Source organism: Pyrus communis, chromosome 15, assembly GCF_963583255.1.
Source record: "Pyrus communis chromosome 15, drPyrComm1.1, whole genome shotgun sequence".
Classification (NCBI taxonomy): Eukaryota; Viridiplantae; Streptophyta; class Magnoliopsida; order Rosales; family Rosaceae; genus Pyrus; species Pyrus communis.
The window spans coordinates 8,748,747-8,765,959 of NC_084817.1; the positions used below are offsets into that span (position 1 = coordinate 8,748,747).

At 33.6% G+C, this 17,213-nt stretch overlaps 2 protein-coding genes across 2 annotated transcripts; one reads left to right on the top strand and one right to left on the bottom strand.

Moving 5' to 3' along the window:
* Positions 1-1,165: 1,165 nt before the first annotated feature.
* LOC137718804 (uncharacterized) lies at positions 1,166-3,326 on the bottom strand. The gene is made up of 2 exons (XM_068458340.1): positions 3,046-3,326; positions 1,166-1,930 (listed from the first exon to the last, which is right to left on the bottom strand). Exons 1-2 carry the CDS (start codon positions 3,211-3,213, stop codon positions 1,388-1,390), a joined length of 711 nt encoding a protein of 236 aa, XP_068314441.1. The 5' UTR covers positions 3,214-3,326; the 3' UTR covers positions 1,166-1,387.
* Positions 3,327-16,338: 13,012 nt separating this feature from the next.
* LOC137718734 (protein SMALL AUXIN UP-REGULATED RNA 51-like) lies at positions 16,339-17,129 on the top strand. Its single transcript, XM_068458273.1, has one exon. The coding sequence runs from the start codon at positions 16,447-16,449 to the stop codon at positions 16,966-16,968; it is 522 nt and encodes a 173-aa protein (XP_068314374.1). The 5' UTR covers positions 16,339-16,446; the 3' UTR covers positions 16,969-17,129.
* The last annotated feature ends 84 nt before the right edge of the window (positions 17,130-17,213 follow it).

Here is a 17,213-nt window from a genome sequence, read left to right on the forward strand (position 1 = left end):
TTTTTTTTTTTTTACCTAACAGGATCCTATTAGAATTCTTTTGGTGAGAATTCTGGAGATTTGTAAATCGTGTTCGTTTATCGTACATCGTGCGATAAGTTTTTATCAGGTACTGTTTGTATTTAATTTAAATAAAAATATTTAAAATAATTTCTGATCGCACGATATACGATAAACGGATATAATTCATAAATTTTTGAAATTCTCATAAAAAGGATTTGACAAGAATTCGGATTTTTTTATGACGACTACAAACGAAGTCATTCTAGCTAGTAGCCTAGCCTATTATATATACTAATCATCTGTCTGTACAAGAAATGATGACTGATTGAAGTGGACATGACAAGAGCTATAGATGGGACGATGAATGACTAGTTGGAAAGATCCGAGATGCTTGTCCCATATCGTGGGATTATGCAAAGCTATTCTGATGCTCTTATCCTTTATATTTCCTGGATTTGTCTGTAAATTCTTTGGAGGAATTTTAGCGAAAAATTCTATGTATTATTTAATTTAACGAAAAATTATATTTTTATATTAAAATATTAATTCTAATACTATTTATTTTATTTTTGTTTATCTTTATCATTAAAATTCATAGTTTTTAAATTTTTTTCATTATTTTTCTTTTCTTTTAAATGAGATAAACTTACACATAGCTTTAATGATATCAGTGTACATAATTTAGTACTCATGTAGTTGAGCTAGATATATGTAATATATAGGCTATCTGTCGTCTTGATATGTATTTAATGATAATGTTTTTCCTATTTATTACATATAATTAGCGAAAACAATTAAATTATAGCCATTTTTTATTTAAAGAATACAACTTTAGTTAAATTTTGATAGCTTCTCAAGCTGAACTTGTACCCCAACAAATAGTATTTGAACTCTTTCAAATCGACAGTTTTTCTAAATTTGCACCTTTTTCAAAAGGTAATAAATGAGATCATTTGCATCAGCCTTGACCTTTACATTATTTAATTTCTCGATCAATTTATATGTTTCAAAAGGATCAATTAATTTATATGATTATGTATCGGCTAAAGAGAAATTTTTTATTATGATCAGAACACAGATAGTACATCACATGTTTTTATATAAGTTGTGGAAAATTGTATTTTTTAAGTTATTAACTTTTTTAACACATATAACCTACCATTTGTATTGTGATACGTGATGTATCACTTCGTATTCCGATCACATTAAAAAATCTCTCCTAACAAAAACTAAAATGAATAACAATATGGAATTCGTTAATATTTCATATCAAGGGGATCATCAAACTTCAAAGTTGATAATTCTTGGATTTAATTTCTACAATTTCTTCAGCATGATTGAACCATTCATGCACCAAACATTTTCACTTTGGACTATGCCGAATTCATACAAATTCATCCCTATTTTCATTACCAATATCCATTTTTCTCTTCTCAGTGCTACTACTAAACACAAAGTCCAAATTGTAAAGCACGGGAACCATTGTGACAGAACACAAAAACACCAAAACCGGTCCAAATATCCATAGCACAAGAGGCAGTGCTGCATAAAACAACCTGTTCCCCGCAGTGTTTAACAAGTAACCCTTTTCTAAAAGCTCAGACACATACTCTGGAGTCACCAAGGACATGGGGTCTTGTGGAGTGTTAATTAGGATGTTCACTTGGTTTATGAACCTGATTGAAAGCGAGTGACACATGAATGAGAAGAGGAAAATTGTGAGTAGGGTAACGTATTTTAAAGCAACCATGAATTCCCCGTGAGCTCCGTAAACAGTGTCATTGAGCGGTTTCTTCACACTGTATGTGCTGCTGATCACGGCTGCTAGGCCGGAGCATAAGAGGATTGATGTAGTGGCCATTAGGGTTGATCCCATGATCGTGTTACGGAGGGTTTGGACGGCCAGGATGTTCTTCTTTTCATTGTCCTGTCAAGGATGAGGGAAATAAAAAAAAAAAAAAATAGATATCATTTTAGAGTAGTGATCGACAATTTAAAACTATTGACTGCTCATTATCTTACATGTTATATGTGCTAATATTAGACTGTTAAGTTTACACTACATACTAAAATAAGAGGAACTGTATCGGTAATCAGGACTGACAATTGACGCAATAATATCATAACGTTGGTAAAAGATCAACTTTATCAATAATCAAGTTGCAACCACATAATATAAATATTTTCCAATGATTATTTTTTTTTTTTTATACCAACGATTTACTCTATGCTAAATTTATTTATGCTACCAAAAAAAGAACCCAACTTAAGTGCAGAAAAATACACTTTTGTTTTTTTAACAAATAATATTATCTACACTAAAGGGGTGAGGATGTGGATTAAGCCTTATAATAGGCTAGCAATAATGTGGCTCAAATTTACCTTTAACAAGAATCGAACATAAAACCTCTTACTTACAAGTAAAGAGAAATATCAAGTAACGAAAAGTACATTATTTTAACCATCTTAACTAAATATAAATCTGCTTCAATGATTAATGCTTAGTTACTGACTGTTTCACGTTACCATAAATTGCCATGTGGATACAGCATTACTAATGTTGGAGCTGACGTGTGATACAATATATAGAAGCTGAGTGGGTTCTTGAAGTGGAAGAAAGGTGATGCAATATATAGAAGCTGAGTGGGTCCTTGAAGTGGAAGAAAGGATATACGTATGGTGGCATGCAATTAATCTCACTTATCCAATATATGTTGTTAGTCACTTTGATTTCCCTAATTACCATGTCATATACTTCCGGTACCATAAAATAAAAGTGAACTATGTGATGCTCGAGAAAGCACTTCTAAATAGTTTTTACTTTTTTACTTTTTACTTTTGGCTAAAAATGATAAACCAAATCTCCACCAATAAGTCACCTTGTGTACGTTCTGTTGGTTACATCTCACGTTGGATTAATGAAATATGCAGGGATGTTCTTTATGTTAGAGCAAATTAAAATTCACCCCCTTCTCCACCATAATTTAGCACAGAATGCAAAATATAAATGCGTACCTTAGAATGCAAGATATAAATGCGTACCTTCATCATTGCCGAGACCCAAAATCGTCGTCCGCTGGTGTTTATGCCGATGATGGTTGATCGTGGGTCAGTCCGAACTTTATGCCATAACCAAGCATGATAAGAAACAGTTATGAGAAACCCTAGTGGTACAAGAATGACATCCAAGTAGCATTTTCTCCATTCCATCTCTCTCTCTCTCTCTCTCTCTCTCTCTCTCTCTCTGCGCCTTTGTTTGTTTAGGGCTTTGGCTGCTCCTTAGGTAGCTCTTATAATAATATTAACTTTCTCTCCACTTTGGTTCTTGAGGAGCTATATATATAATAAGTTTACAGAAGGAAATGAATGTGGACTTGATTAAATACGTAATGCAGTGCACAAACCTGGAAAAATAAAATAAAATAAAATAAAATAAAAAATCCATGGCCAACAAGGACAAAAACGAACAATATCAAAGCAGGGAAAGCAGACCCCCCACTTTATTGCTAAATTACAGGCATGAGCCTAGTGTGGATGTGCTTTATTTTCCAATCTGCAAACCTCCTTTTTCCCTTGTGTTTCTTTATTGGCTTTTTTCTTTTTAATTATTGGCTTTCTTTTTCCATTGAATTTTTTTTTAGAACCCGATACGCCAATTTGGTGGGATATATTGTCCATATACGTTTCTTTTATGGCTGATCATCAACTGCTGAGGTATGTCAATTATGATGGTATTAAGTTGGACGCAATTGCGTAATTGTTGCTTGAAAAAACAGAAATACATGTCACAAAGACAACTAAATTGGTTCAGAAGTTGTAGTAGCAACATGTCTCAACTCCTTGCATATGTGACTGAATATGTAGTAGTAACATGGCTCAACTCCTTGCATGCTATCTTTGTATGTTTTGCGTTTTGAAGTAATAAGTTCCATTTGCTTAAAAGGCCTAAACAATGAGCACCAACTATTCTTGGCATGCATCCCAATAAAACTAGGGCAACTCAACTGCTTGATGATGAGACTGGATATTTTCGGATTTGTGTATACAATTCTCAAGTGGATTTTTCGTCAAATTGTAAATTAATTTTCTGTACCACACAAAATAAGAAGGGTGTTAATGATATTTAGACCCAAATGCAGGACTAACATAAAGAGTGGAGGGGCAGCACAAGATTGTGAGAGTCTGACAAGGCGCAGGAAAGAAAAGAAATGATAAATTGTGAAGTAACGAAGGAAGAAAGAGCACGCCTTCTTCATGAGTCGAGAGGAACTGTGCACGCACTGCCCACTAATTTCAGGGATAGATTAATGTTTTATAGAGAAATCCGTTTTCTTTTCGGAGTAGGATTTTTTTTTTTTTTCCTCTAAATTTCTCTCCCTTTTAGTTTCCTCTTATTTGAACAAATTTAGACACGTTAACATCTGATTTTGACTTCTTTATAGAAAAAAAAAATAAAAGAAGAAAGGAAGAGAGGAGGGAACATGAGGGGAGGAATTTAGAGGGGACATATATCTACTACTCCTATTCCTTTCAACTTTGATACGTAAGGTCTACTTTTTAACCATGATCATAACATATGCTGATTCACATCAAGGATCATTGTTGGTCATATATAACAAGCTAACAATTAATACTACGGGTGCAATTTGGACGGATTGGAAGGTCAACCCAATCCTAATCCAACTTTTACAATTTGGGATTGGGTACGGGTTGGGTTTTAATCGGATTCATTCAGACTCAGGTTTAATCGAGTTTGGGTTTACTTGGGTTGGGTTTGGGTTACCCAACTTTTTCAAGTTTTAATCGGGTTCATGCAAAGTTTGAATTAAAATACAAGAAATACCAAAGCTAGTACCAAAAGAAAAGAAAAAAAAAAAGAGAGAGGAACACTTCATTGTCCAAGGCTAGTACCCAACTCAAGTCTTGTCATTCGAAGCTCTTGCAGAAAAACAAGGCTAGTACCCAACCGGACATAGATTACAAGCTTCCTTCGAGAAAAAATCAAAGTGTGGCTGCCAAAAAAACAATTGCTTTCTGCAACTCCATGCACTTTTCTATCATAATCCATCAAAAGTCATTAGTGAATCCTCCACGAAGGTGCAAAGGTCGTTGAGAAGCATGTTGCACAGCTCAACCCAATCGGGTTTGGTTAATCAGGTTTGGTTGGGTTGAGTTGGGTTGCGCAAATGATCAACCCAACTCAACCCAATCAATGAACGGGTTGAAATTGGATTGGGTTCGGATGAGTTATAACTAAAAAAAAAATCCGCTTGTTCGAGTTTAAAGTCGGGTTGAACATGGACGGGCTTGAGTTGGCCCAACCCAAGTTGCACCCTTCACTAATACTGATCCTTTTCTGTTGGATTGCTGAATGTTAATAATTGTTGGCCCATTTTTACCACTGGTAATCAATCAAAATAAAATAAAAAATTAGTCGCATGATCACTGATATTAAATACTAATCTTATAGTGATATTGCTGTGTAGAAAAACATGAATGATACGCTGAGAAAAGGAGTAGTGCTAAAGTATGATTAGGACATTCCCAATTGCATTATATTAGCTGGTCTAAAAGGAAAAGGCTAGGTTGAATTGTTTATGGATGTCCTGTTCCATTTGGTGAACGAAGCTCTCACTCACTTTGTCAAAATGTGATTGTCTGTTTGTCCTTTTTCCAGTCTTATTTAGCAAGGAGCTGTCCAAACATTAGTAGTGGGATATGAGCATGATCAACTTAGGATAATAAAAAGATATTCAAAAAGCATCATCTGCATGCATAGACACCAAAATAAAAACCTCCGAATCCTTGCTGCACCAAAATTATGCAACCTACATTACAAAAGCAAAAATTGAAATGAATTGCATCTATATATGGAATTCGTTTTCTGATGAAGACCAGAAAGATGTCAAATCAATGAAATATGTAATGGGGAGCGTTAAATAGTGGGGGTGGCCAACAAGTATTGGTTATGTGGCTTCTGTCATCCACATAAGACCACTGCATATGTACAAGTAGTGCTCTCAGGGTACACAACATTGGAAGAAGCATTCAAATAAATCTACAGGTTCCTAGCACTCCTGCACTGAAAAGAAACCTAACCTCAGAGACTTTTGTTAGTTTCTTCTCATAGTTATCTTTCAATTTCCATAGTTTGTACATGTAGATAACCATTAATATATTTAGTGCTCCAATACATATTTACCTAACTTGGGATCATGGTTTTGTTGGCATGGGTTGACTTTTCTGTATTTTACTGATTCGAACAGTGTCTGTTAGAAATTACATGCTCTATTTTTGTAATTAAGTTTCATTAATTACCTCTGTTATTGGACACCCAGTTACAATTTAGCAGTGTTTAGCTTCAAAGTTTGATAAGATTGACAGATGTGGACGTACCCATTTAAAAAGAATATGCTACTTGAAGATTCTTAAAATTCTTATTCATGTGTGGTAGTTAAATTTCTAGAAGTTTTATCAGAATTTTTATGGATTATATTCCGAAAGGGTTGTAACTTGTAAAACAAGCCATGCCAGAAGATAATTTTATATCTGAATTCTGAACCAATCCTTGTAAACTTGTCTTAGTTTTTGTTAGCATAACATATATATACAAGTAAAGAAGTTAATAAGATATGTCTTGGGATCAGCTACCTAAAATCCATAGCAGATGTTCTTAGGGATCAATCATGACCATGACAATAGCATTCTGCTGGTTATTCGGATTCTCTGATACCTTTAAACTTCATATTGGCTATATATGCATAAGGGGTATAAACCAACTTTTTAATCGTACAATTGTCAATCGTGAGATTTAAATTTAGAATCTCTAATGGTTATTACTTGCTAAGCTAAATAGCATCTTCCACCGAAGATTCAAGTACGCATGAAAATTTGATTTGACTACTTATACTTGTCGCCAGTTCATTACATGTGGCAAGCATTTACATATTGAATAGTTAGTTTACTTTTTAAATACGTAACAAACATTTATTGGAAAAATGACGCCATAAAAATTATATCTTGGTTGCAAAAGAGAATCTCATACGTAGGCACTGGTGGAACTAGTTAAAGCTTAGGAGACCATATGAACCTTCTCACAATTCGAAATGTTGTATTAATATATGCGTATTAATATATGCTAGAGATTGATGTAGCTTGGCTTTTATATTTATAGTTGACCCTCCTCACAAATGTAATTTACTCATGGTTGAGGGTTCAACACTTAATTTCATTCTTTGCCTCTTAATCAAATAAATGATATATAAGTTTATGTCCTCATACTATTTCCAATTATCTTAATCAAATAAATGATATATAAGTTTATGTCCTCATACTATTTCCAATTATTTTTATTCGAATTCGCACCAAGGTGCATATAGGTATGATTGTTTTTCGTCATTGTTATAAAGCATCATCTCCTATAATGTGATTAATTAAATCATACCGATATCAAGGTTGGCAATTTGGAACATTTTTTATGCTAGATAGGTTGATACTTATGATCATGTTCTAAGTAATTTTCATATATAAGCTCAATTATCATAATTTTATAGTCACTTAAAACTGACACTCCTTAACAGAACTTTTGATTCCACCACTGTACGTAGGATGCTCTATTAAAGTTAAACCATGTGTTGTGTGCGACTCATTTTACACATATAGCCTTCATCATACTTCTAATATCTTGTTACTAGACACGCCATCTTCCACCAACAATTTGGCGAACTAAAATTTGTTACCTGCATGATATGGTACGTGGGTTTTATATATTCCAAAAGGGTTGTAGCTTGTAAAACAAGAGATGCCAGAATAGAATCCTATATCTGAATTATGAACCAACCCTTGTAATCCTGTCTTAGTTCTTGTTAATATAACATATATGTAAAGACGTTAATAAGATATGCCAGATATGCCTTGTGATCAGCTACCCAAAATCCACACCAAATGTTCTTAGGGATCAATCATGACTATGACAATGGCTTTTTGTTGGTTATTCAGATTCTCTGATGCCTTAAAATTTCATATTGGTTAATATGCATGAGGGAGACAATCCTTTTTTTTTTAATTTTTTTATCTTACAATTGTAACTGTGAGATTTAAATTTAGAATCTCTTGTAACAAAATAGATGATTACTAGACTAATGGTTGTTACTTGTTGGGCTAACAAGCATCTTCCACTGAAGATTTAGTATTCATGTCGATATGATTTGACTAGCCACTGACGCTTGTCGCCAATTCACTACAAGTGGCAAGCACCTATTGAATAATTGGTTTACATTTTAAACACGTAGAAAACATTTATTGAATGAGTGACGCCATTAAAACTATATCCTAATTCCAAGAGAGAATCTCTCGTACGTAGAATACCTTATTAGGAGGATTAAATCACGTACATTGTGCGACTTATTTTACTTGTATAGCCTTCATCATACTACTAATCATTATAATGCCTTGTTTAGTTACAAAATTACTCTACTAGACTCGCCATCCTCCACCAACAATTTGGCAGACTAAAATTTTGTGACCTACATCCTATGGTACGTGGGTTTTATCTAGTTTCCAGCCCAAACTGTATTTTGGGCCGTACAAAGGTTTTATCTTAGTTTTCAGCCCATACTTCATCTTATTATTAGGGCTTCGATCTTTATAATTAGAGGAGGGCAAATTGATTTATACGCTTGCCTTTTGGTCATGAAAACAACAGAAACAAACATGGAGCTTAGCAACTGAAATCAGAACCCAAGTTTGGGGGTGACTGAGTTTTTACCTGCAGATGAAGGAGTCTTGGACGAATGCCCCTGGATCTGTGAAGATTGGGTGTTGATGCATGTCTCTTGTTGTTGATCAGAGAACCCTCGAAGAAAAAATAGTTGCATGTGTTAATTCTTTTGTTTTTCCATGAAACTCGTAAAAAATGGAACTCAATGGTAGCAAGGAGAGATATTTACCTTTGAGGATTTCGTGTTTCGCAGCAGAGATCCAGCAATGGTGATGAACTTTCAGACTGGGACCGAAGGAAATAGGAGGCATGTTTTGAATTAATCAGATTTTTAAATTTAGTTTATTATTTATAAACTAATAATGAAGAAAAATTTGTTAATTAAATAATGATTATGGTATACGATAAGTTTTTTTTTTTTTTTTTCCTTTTATTTTGTAAATTAATTTAAATGATTTAGCTCTCTACATCAGATGCTAGGCATAAAAATATAATATGAATACTGTTACTAAGAAAATAAGGAGGCGCGGCTAGGTTTTCCAGAGTTTCTAGAGAGAGACAGGCCTAGGATTCCTATATAATCAGAAATGAGGGAAACGAGGCTGTGTTGAAATGGTGAGATAAAGAGCCATTTGGCTCTGGGCTGGAGGCTAGAGAGTGACCAGGATGGGTTTCAAGGTTTTGAATGAGGTGACATTAGGGTTTCAGTTCATTGTTATTTTATTTTTTCTTTTATTGTTTTTTTTTATTTCTATTTTTCTTTTTCTTAGGTTATTTTCTTTCTCTTTGATAGTAGTTTTACGTTTTATTTTAGGATTTCATATTTTTGTTTCTTTTGTTTTATTTATTTTCCACACCTTGACAAAGTGTGAAATAAGTTTGGGGGTGAGAAATAAAATTTTAGGATTTTAATTTTTGTGTCAAGTTAAAATTTTTTCATTCTTTTTAAGTTAATATCTATAGATTAATTTCAACGTTAGATAATCTCATAGTAGAGTCTTTTCTATTTATCGTTATTTAGACACTAGTTCATGAGTTATACTTTGATAATTTGCACATTCACATCAACATGATTTGTGGGGAGTGAGATTAGAACACTTGCTTTTCAACTAAGTTAATTTTGAATTTTTGTTGTAAATAAAGTAAAGTTAGTTATTATCCTATAAAAAGTAATAATTGTTCCACCCGAGGTTTTGCTTAGTAACCGGGTCAGTTCTGTCTAATTAGCAGTGATTCTCGCGTCAAACAGTAGAGTTTTGGCATGGAACATAGTGGTTAGTTGGTTTCGTAGTTTTTCTAGCTCAAGTTAGTAAGTTCTTAGGGGTGTTCTACACCTAGTTCCCTAAGGCCCTTGTGGTTTGGGAGTTATTGACCTAAAACTTGCTACATGGGTTGGATCAAAAGCTTAAGTGAACCGACATTGCACGACCACTACTATTACTGGAAAAAAAAAATGGAAAGAAGAAAAAATAAAATAGTTATATTTGAATTTAGTATGTGTGAAATAAGGGTTTTAGTCGAGTCTCCTTAACTATGTTGATTCACTTTACACCAAAGGAAGTTCATGAATTCTTTTCTAATTGATTCTAAATAGGTTAGACTCTGTGATGGGATTAGTTGGAACTTTTGGAAAGATGTTCTAATTTTTAACGTTTTCTATGGATTGCAACTTGGAGGTGAAATTTTGTGTCTTAGTTACTTTTGTTTAAGTTTTTAGTTTGTTAGTTTTTTTTTTTTTTTTTTTTTTTTGAGTTTTGTTTTGCTTGAGGACAAGCAAAAATCTAAGTTTGGCGGTATTTTGATAAGTCGATTTCATATTATATATTTTACCTCATTCTTAGTATATTTTGGTAATTATTTTGGTAGAATTTTGATATTTTGCTTTATATTTTCAACATAGGACATTCGACTTCTTCTGGAGCGAAACATACTCAAATCGACGAATTTTGGAGTGATTCAAATTGAAAGACGTTCGCGTGTCGCTTGGTGTGTTTGTGTCAAAATTTTAGCAATTTCTATCAAGCGGTTATTTTTTGGTAATGGAATAAAGAAGCTGTGTGTAGTTCTGGAAAATAACGTTTTTGGGCTTAAATGCAGTTTTTGGAGCCCAAGATAATCTCAAATGGGTTCTTGGCCTTCTGGAGAAGTGTTCAGAGTAGTCCAAGCTATAAATCTAGCATTTTGGGTCAATTTTGGAGCTGATATGGGTCTAAAACGTGGTTGTGAAGGATTTTGGGAGAAATTCCAAGTTAATTTAGGATTATGTTTTCTAATTTATTTCAATTTATTTTGTTTCCTAGTCTTATTCTAAGACCCTTTACTAGGAGGATTTAATTAGAGTAGTATAAATTAGCCTTTTTGGCCTGCTGTAGGGTTTTTCTTCTTTATACAATTTTTGGAGAGAAGATTTTGACGGAGGGTTGTTCCTAAAATTGACTAAGTCTTCTTGTAATTAATATGTGTAGCTTCTTAGGATGGACGACACGTCTTAAGGGTTATATGGTTTTTCAAAAGGTTTTCACAGAACTTAATGAGTCTTGCATGTTCACATTCGATTTGGACACCACAAACGGGTTGCATGTTAAATATACATTCTATGTTGGAGGTTTCAAGTAGGATATACTCTAGGAAAACCTAACATTCAAAATATGCATGTGTAATTCATAAGTAATTAGAAGAACTACATAGGGTTGTTAGGATGACGGCGTAATCCTACCACTTTCTCACTTTGAATTCTAAAAATTGTTTCCTTTTTCCTTCTTTAAAACTGCAGATTTTAGTTAACCTTTTTAATTAAATTCGTTTTTCTTAATTTAGGTCATTAAATCACCCTTTTCAAAAACTTTGCTCTAATTAATTAGTTGAGAATTGATTTCGCGTTAATCTATTTAAATTAATCCCTGTAGAGAACGATCTTGCTTGAGCCAATTATACTTCAATAACCTTATTTCTTTTGCAAGTATTTTAAGTGTTTTTAACCCTTTTTGCGAGGTGGTAAAATTCATATCACCTCCCATGCGCAGGGTGCTAGCTATTCTCAGGGGAGATTTCCGTTTTTTGTTATATAAAAATTGATCAAACACTTAAAGCTGTCATACTTTCAACGAACTTCAAACCCTCTTTTACTGTGCATATATGTTGATGGAGAATCGAATTTAAGACCTCAAGGGTGCAGAGAACTACATGTTGGATGATAACCACTTAAATTACAAGCCTATTTTCCTTCATCAGACATTTATTAGCAAAGATCCACATTGATTGCCAGTGTCGTTGAAGAACCAAGTTCCCAGAAGGTTAGAAGAACAAGCGAAAGTACAGAGGGATGACCATGAGCAGGGCACATGAGCTCTCCAAGGTTGGTTTTTCGTACAGTGGCACAATTAAGCTGAACCAGCCAATATATAAGTGAAACAATTAGATTGGTCAAAAAAGTATAAAAATAAAACGATGTGATTGGATTAATTAATGAGAAGCATGAAGCGCGGCCCATACGAGTGGGAGCAAAAAGATGAGCCTCATGCGCCTGGAAATTGGATGGATTGATTGAAACAGACTTCTGAATCAAAAACGGAAGCTACAGTTAATGATTGCTAAAGCCCTAAGTTAATTATTTGATTAAATTGCCTATCCATTGTCACTATAACAATAATAATCTAAAGTGTAAACGCAAATTCTGAAAGTTGATGGGGAGTGGGATCTTATTATTTTAAAGGGTTTACATTCTTGGTGCAGTATGAAAATAAATTATATATAAAAATCAAAGTCATTATATTATGAGAAAAGGGGATTATATTATGCTAATTTGCAGATGCAGGTACATTCTGGGGTTCTAGAATATAGTAGCCAGCTAATTAGAAATAAATTATGGATCAAGCCAGCTAGTTAATTAACTACCTAGCTGGGTTAATTGGAATATAATGCAAAGCTCTCTAAGAAAGGTCAAGAAGTTTTATAAATTAATTAAATTGTGCGCGTGGTAGGAAAATGATCAGATGTCGGTTTAATCATTGGATGCTATTATTCCTGGATTTGTATGATTTGAGGAGGGCTTTATATTATGCATTCTCTCTAAAGTTGAATAACATAAAAGAAAAGAGATAACAGACGAATCTTTATTGAATTAAATCGTGAGAAATTGGTGAGTTCTTATTTGTTTAATTCATCACCATATTGTTTTGAGTACTAACCCTAAGCTGGCTTTTGAACTATGAGAAAGAATACAAGAGAGGAAATAAGTAGGTCTGCCAAACTTGGAAGGCACAAGGTTGACCACGCCAAATCAACTTTGTCATGCACTGAAAATGTTAATTAGGAAGATAATTTAGATTATGTTTTGCGAGAAACTTTTTGGTGTAATGGTAATAGTGGCCAATGTTATGAGTTTCGCTAAGTAGTACTATTTTTCTGTTCTTATGATCCCTTCTTGAATTTTGTAGGAGTCGTTTCATAAACATTTCATTTTTAGTTATTAATTTTTGTTTTTAGTTTTCACTTTTTAAACAAAAATGAAATCTTGTTATGTGACTACTTTCAGTTTTCATAAAAAATGAAAACTGAAAACTCAATGCCAAATTTTAAAAACTCTAGAAAGCAGTTTCAATTTTCATTTTCTTGAAAACCAAAAGTAGTTATTAAACAAGATTTCAATTTTCAGATTTCAAAAAGGTGAAAAGAAAAACTAAAAACTAAAAACGAAATGCTATCAAATGGCCCCTTAATTACTCGTATAAGAACTCAGGGTAAGTACAGGTCTGTTTATTACTCTTCTTCGATCTAATTTTTTGTTTAAAAAAAAAAAGAAGATGAATATAGCTAATTTTGTAATACTCTTTAGTATAAAAACCAAAAAGTGGATCAAAGAAGGTTACCAAACAACTCCTAACACACGCGCGCGCGCGCGCACACACACACACATATATATATATATATATATATAAACAAACAAATATAACACTCGAGGTAAGAGAGATGGTTCGACTAGGGCCGTCTCTGAGATTTAGGAGGCCCTGTGCGAAATTTGTAAAAGGGGCCCTTCTTAAGATAGTTTTAAGTTTTTTTTAAGAAAAAGAATGACAATGTATTGATACTAGAAAACATTCACTTAAATCAAAACAAAGCTACTTAGTACTACAGTCTAGTGGTATTCCTCTTCACTTGTAAGTGAAAGGTCATAGGTTCAATTCTCGCCAAAGGCGAATTTGAACCACATTATTGTTAGCACATTGTGATGCTTAGCTTACTCCACCACCCCCTTAGTATAATATAGTTTGTTAAAAAAAAATATATATATTCAAAACAAACTTAAGTACTCACTGATTGCATGTTTACATATGTCCTTAATGATAAGTAAAAAGAGTTACCAACATAACCTTCACTAAATAATCAAAAGCTGTTTTATCTTAAACAACCAAACATGAAGAAAAAAACTTCAAAACTCTAACTTTAAAGTTTCACTTGAATATATAACATTGTTATATAATAAGATTAACAAACTGTCATTTTTAGGGTGTTATTATTGATGCTCAAAATATCTCATTATACTCCAAGTTTTTATATTTAGAGAAAAAAAAAAAAACTCTTATAAGGAGTGCACAACGAGGTTTTAAAATGCTAACAAAAGTAATTTTTTAAATATAAAACATTATTATATGATGTTCGATTATAAAAATTAGGGGCCCCTTCAAATTTAAGACTCTATGCAATTGCACATTTCGCTCCCCCTTAAAATCCCCTCTAGGCTCGACAATCATTTGAGATCGAAGCAAGTTGTTCTCGACCTAAGCAAAGTGTTTGAATACCGTAGGACAAATTTAAAGGAAAAAAAACAAAAACCTCTTAAATTGTAGATTAGTAGTGCGGATCACGTTATACTTGCAATATTATTTTCCAATAATGATATGTGCTTGCTTAATCTTACTATAATATACATTTGTCCTACTATAATATATGTTTGTACCTCTCAATGATCACGCTCCTTTGCTTCACCATGCGAATTACGCAAAGTTAACTAAGCTCACGCACACTACGTAAGAAGAAAATAGCTAGGAATATTCAAATGCTAACCAGCCGTTTGTCTAGTGTTGTACTTCTTTTTTCGACACTCAAAATAATCGTATGCACGTACTTAATTATTTCTCTAATATTAAAAGATTATTTCTCTAATGTTAAAAGATGTCACAGGTAGCCACTTAGTACTATAGTCTAGTGAGATTTCTCTTTACTTGTAAATGAGAGATCTTAAGTTCGATTCTCGGTAAAGGCGAATTTGAACCACATTATTGGTAACCCATTGTGAGGCTAAACTCACCCCCTCATCATTGGTGTAGATAATATCGTTTGTTGAAAAAAAAGAGGCCACATGTACTATGGTCTAGTGAGATTTCTCTTTACTTGTAAATGAGAGATCTTAAGTTCGATTATCGGTAAATGCGAGTTTGAACCACATTATTGGTAACCCATTGTGAGGCTAAACCCACCCCCTGATCATTAGTGTAGATAATATCGTTTGTTGAAAAAAAAAGAGGCCACATGTTGGTCTTAGAGTAGTTGTATTTCAAAGAGGCCTCAAGTGTTTTGAGTCGAATTCTCCTTCTTTGTCAGTAAAGAGAAAAATAAATTTAAAAAGGAAGCAGGAACGAATAATTGAGCATCTTTTAGGTTTAGACTCGTTACCTTTTTCATCATTCATTTGAAAAAAGTGGAGTACTTAACTTAACTATCTTCGCTTCAGATCACAGATCATGCCATTATGCCTTTCATTTTCCTTGAACATAAGAAAATAATTAATAAAAATAATCACATGAGCTGATCTTCAAGTCTTGACGTCTGAAATATAACTTGATTTGAGACCACCGCAACTGTAAAATCCTAAGAATTAAAGAAGTAAAAATATCTTAGCCAAAAAAGTAAGTTTAATGTTACGAGTTCCCGTGAGTGTTGGTATTAGTCATGCTCGTTTCTCACACTCTGATAAATTGCTATTTTACTCCTCGTATTCAGTTGAGTTCATATACATATATACCTAATTTTAAAACTCAAACATGTATTGGTGCGAAAATGTAAACCCTAAAAGCTACAATCGGAGACAATGACAGAGATCAGTCTTCACGTATTTAACTGATGCATAAAATATAGGAGTGCTATTCAAACTCTTTTCAAAGGCAAAATTACTTTATAGTATTCAAATACTATCACGTGTATAACAAATTACTTTATATGTTATAATACGAGTAGATGGTTGGCAAGTTTATGTTTTAGAGTATAATTTTAATAAAAAACCATACATATTTTTAGAACAAATAGGCTGATTTTATGATGAGGCAGATTTTAAATTATGGTATTACAAGTATGAACGATTACAAATATTACATATGTAAATCAACTTGAACTTGCTCACGAGAGAGTTTGAATAGTATTCCTATTGGTGCATACATAATTGCACGTTACGAGAATAGCCCATCTCAATCAGTCCCGAGACCCTAAAGCTTCTGTGTATATACGAAACTGTCAACCTTTTGATAGGTTTGTTACATAACTTTATATAATATATATATATATATCGAATTAGTTTATAGAGAAAAATGTACATTAAATATTAATCTTAAGGTCCTCAACCACTATAAATTGAAAGCACGGGCCTTCTCAAACGGACAAAAAGCAAGCAATTTCACAAAGCACTTTCACAAAAAGCTAGCCATCTACATTGACAGTTTGGTTCAGTAACAATGAACACCACCATGGATTCAAAGAAATCTAACAAGATCAGAGACATTGTCAGGCTCCGACAGATTCTCAAGAAGTGGAGAAAGATTGCTAACTCATCAAATGCAATCTCCGGCACCACCGCCGCCACCACTGCAACTAGCAGCAGCAAGAGCATCAAGTTTTTGAAGAGGACACTTTCTCTGTCTGAAAAAACAACGACTTCATTTGACGCATCAAACAATGCTGCTGTCCCCAAAGGCTACCTTGCTGTCTGTGTTGGGGAAGAGCTCAAGAGGTTTGTCATCCCAACTGACTACTTGGGTCGGCCGGCTTTCCACATTCTGTTGAGGGAGGCGGAGGAGGAGTTCGGGTTTCAGCAGACCGGCGTTCTGAGGATTCCATGTGAGGTTTCTGTGTTTGAAGGTATTCTGAAGATGGTGGAGGAAGACAAGGACATGTTCTTCAATAATATGGGAGGCTGCTCATCATCTGAAGACCAGCTCAACTTTTCTCACCACCCAGAAAGCCCAATGTGCAGATAGGGTTTTGAACCTTTATTTTTCCTACCTTTTCTTTTACTCCTCAAGATCTTATCTTTCAGATGAGAAGGAGGTGAAAGAGATTTGAAGTTGAGTTATGTAAATTATCCTCTGATGCATTTTGTCAGGCATCCAATTCCAATTCAACATCTGATTTTCTGAGACATCTAATCTACTATTTTGGTAGCAGAACTGCATATAGTAATATACTTACAGATTATATACATAGTGTAGCGTTAATGAATTAG

What these genes read in the sequence shown, in the direction of transcription:
- LOC137718804 (XM_068458340.1), bottom strand. Translation starts at nt 3,213, where the DNA reads ATGGAATGGAGAAAATGCTACTTGGATGTCATTCTTGTACCACTAGGG. An exon ending in GGGTCTCGGCAATGATGAAG is followed by an intron (nt 1,931 to 3,045) that starts GTACGCATTTAT and finishes CATCCTTGACAG; the next exon opens with GACAATGAAAAGAAGAACAT.
- LOC137718734 (XM_068458273.1), top strand. Translation starts at nt 16,447, where the DNA reads ATGAACACCACCATGGATTCAAAGAAATCTAACAAGATCAGAGACATT.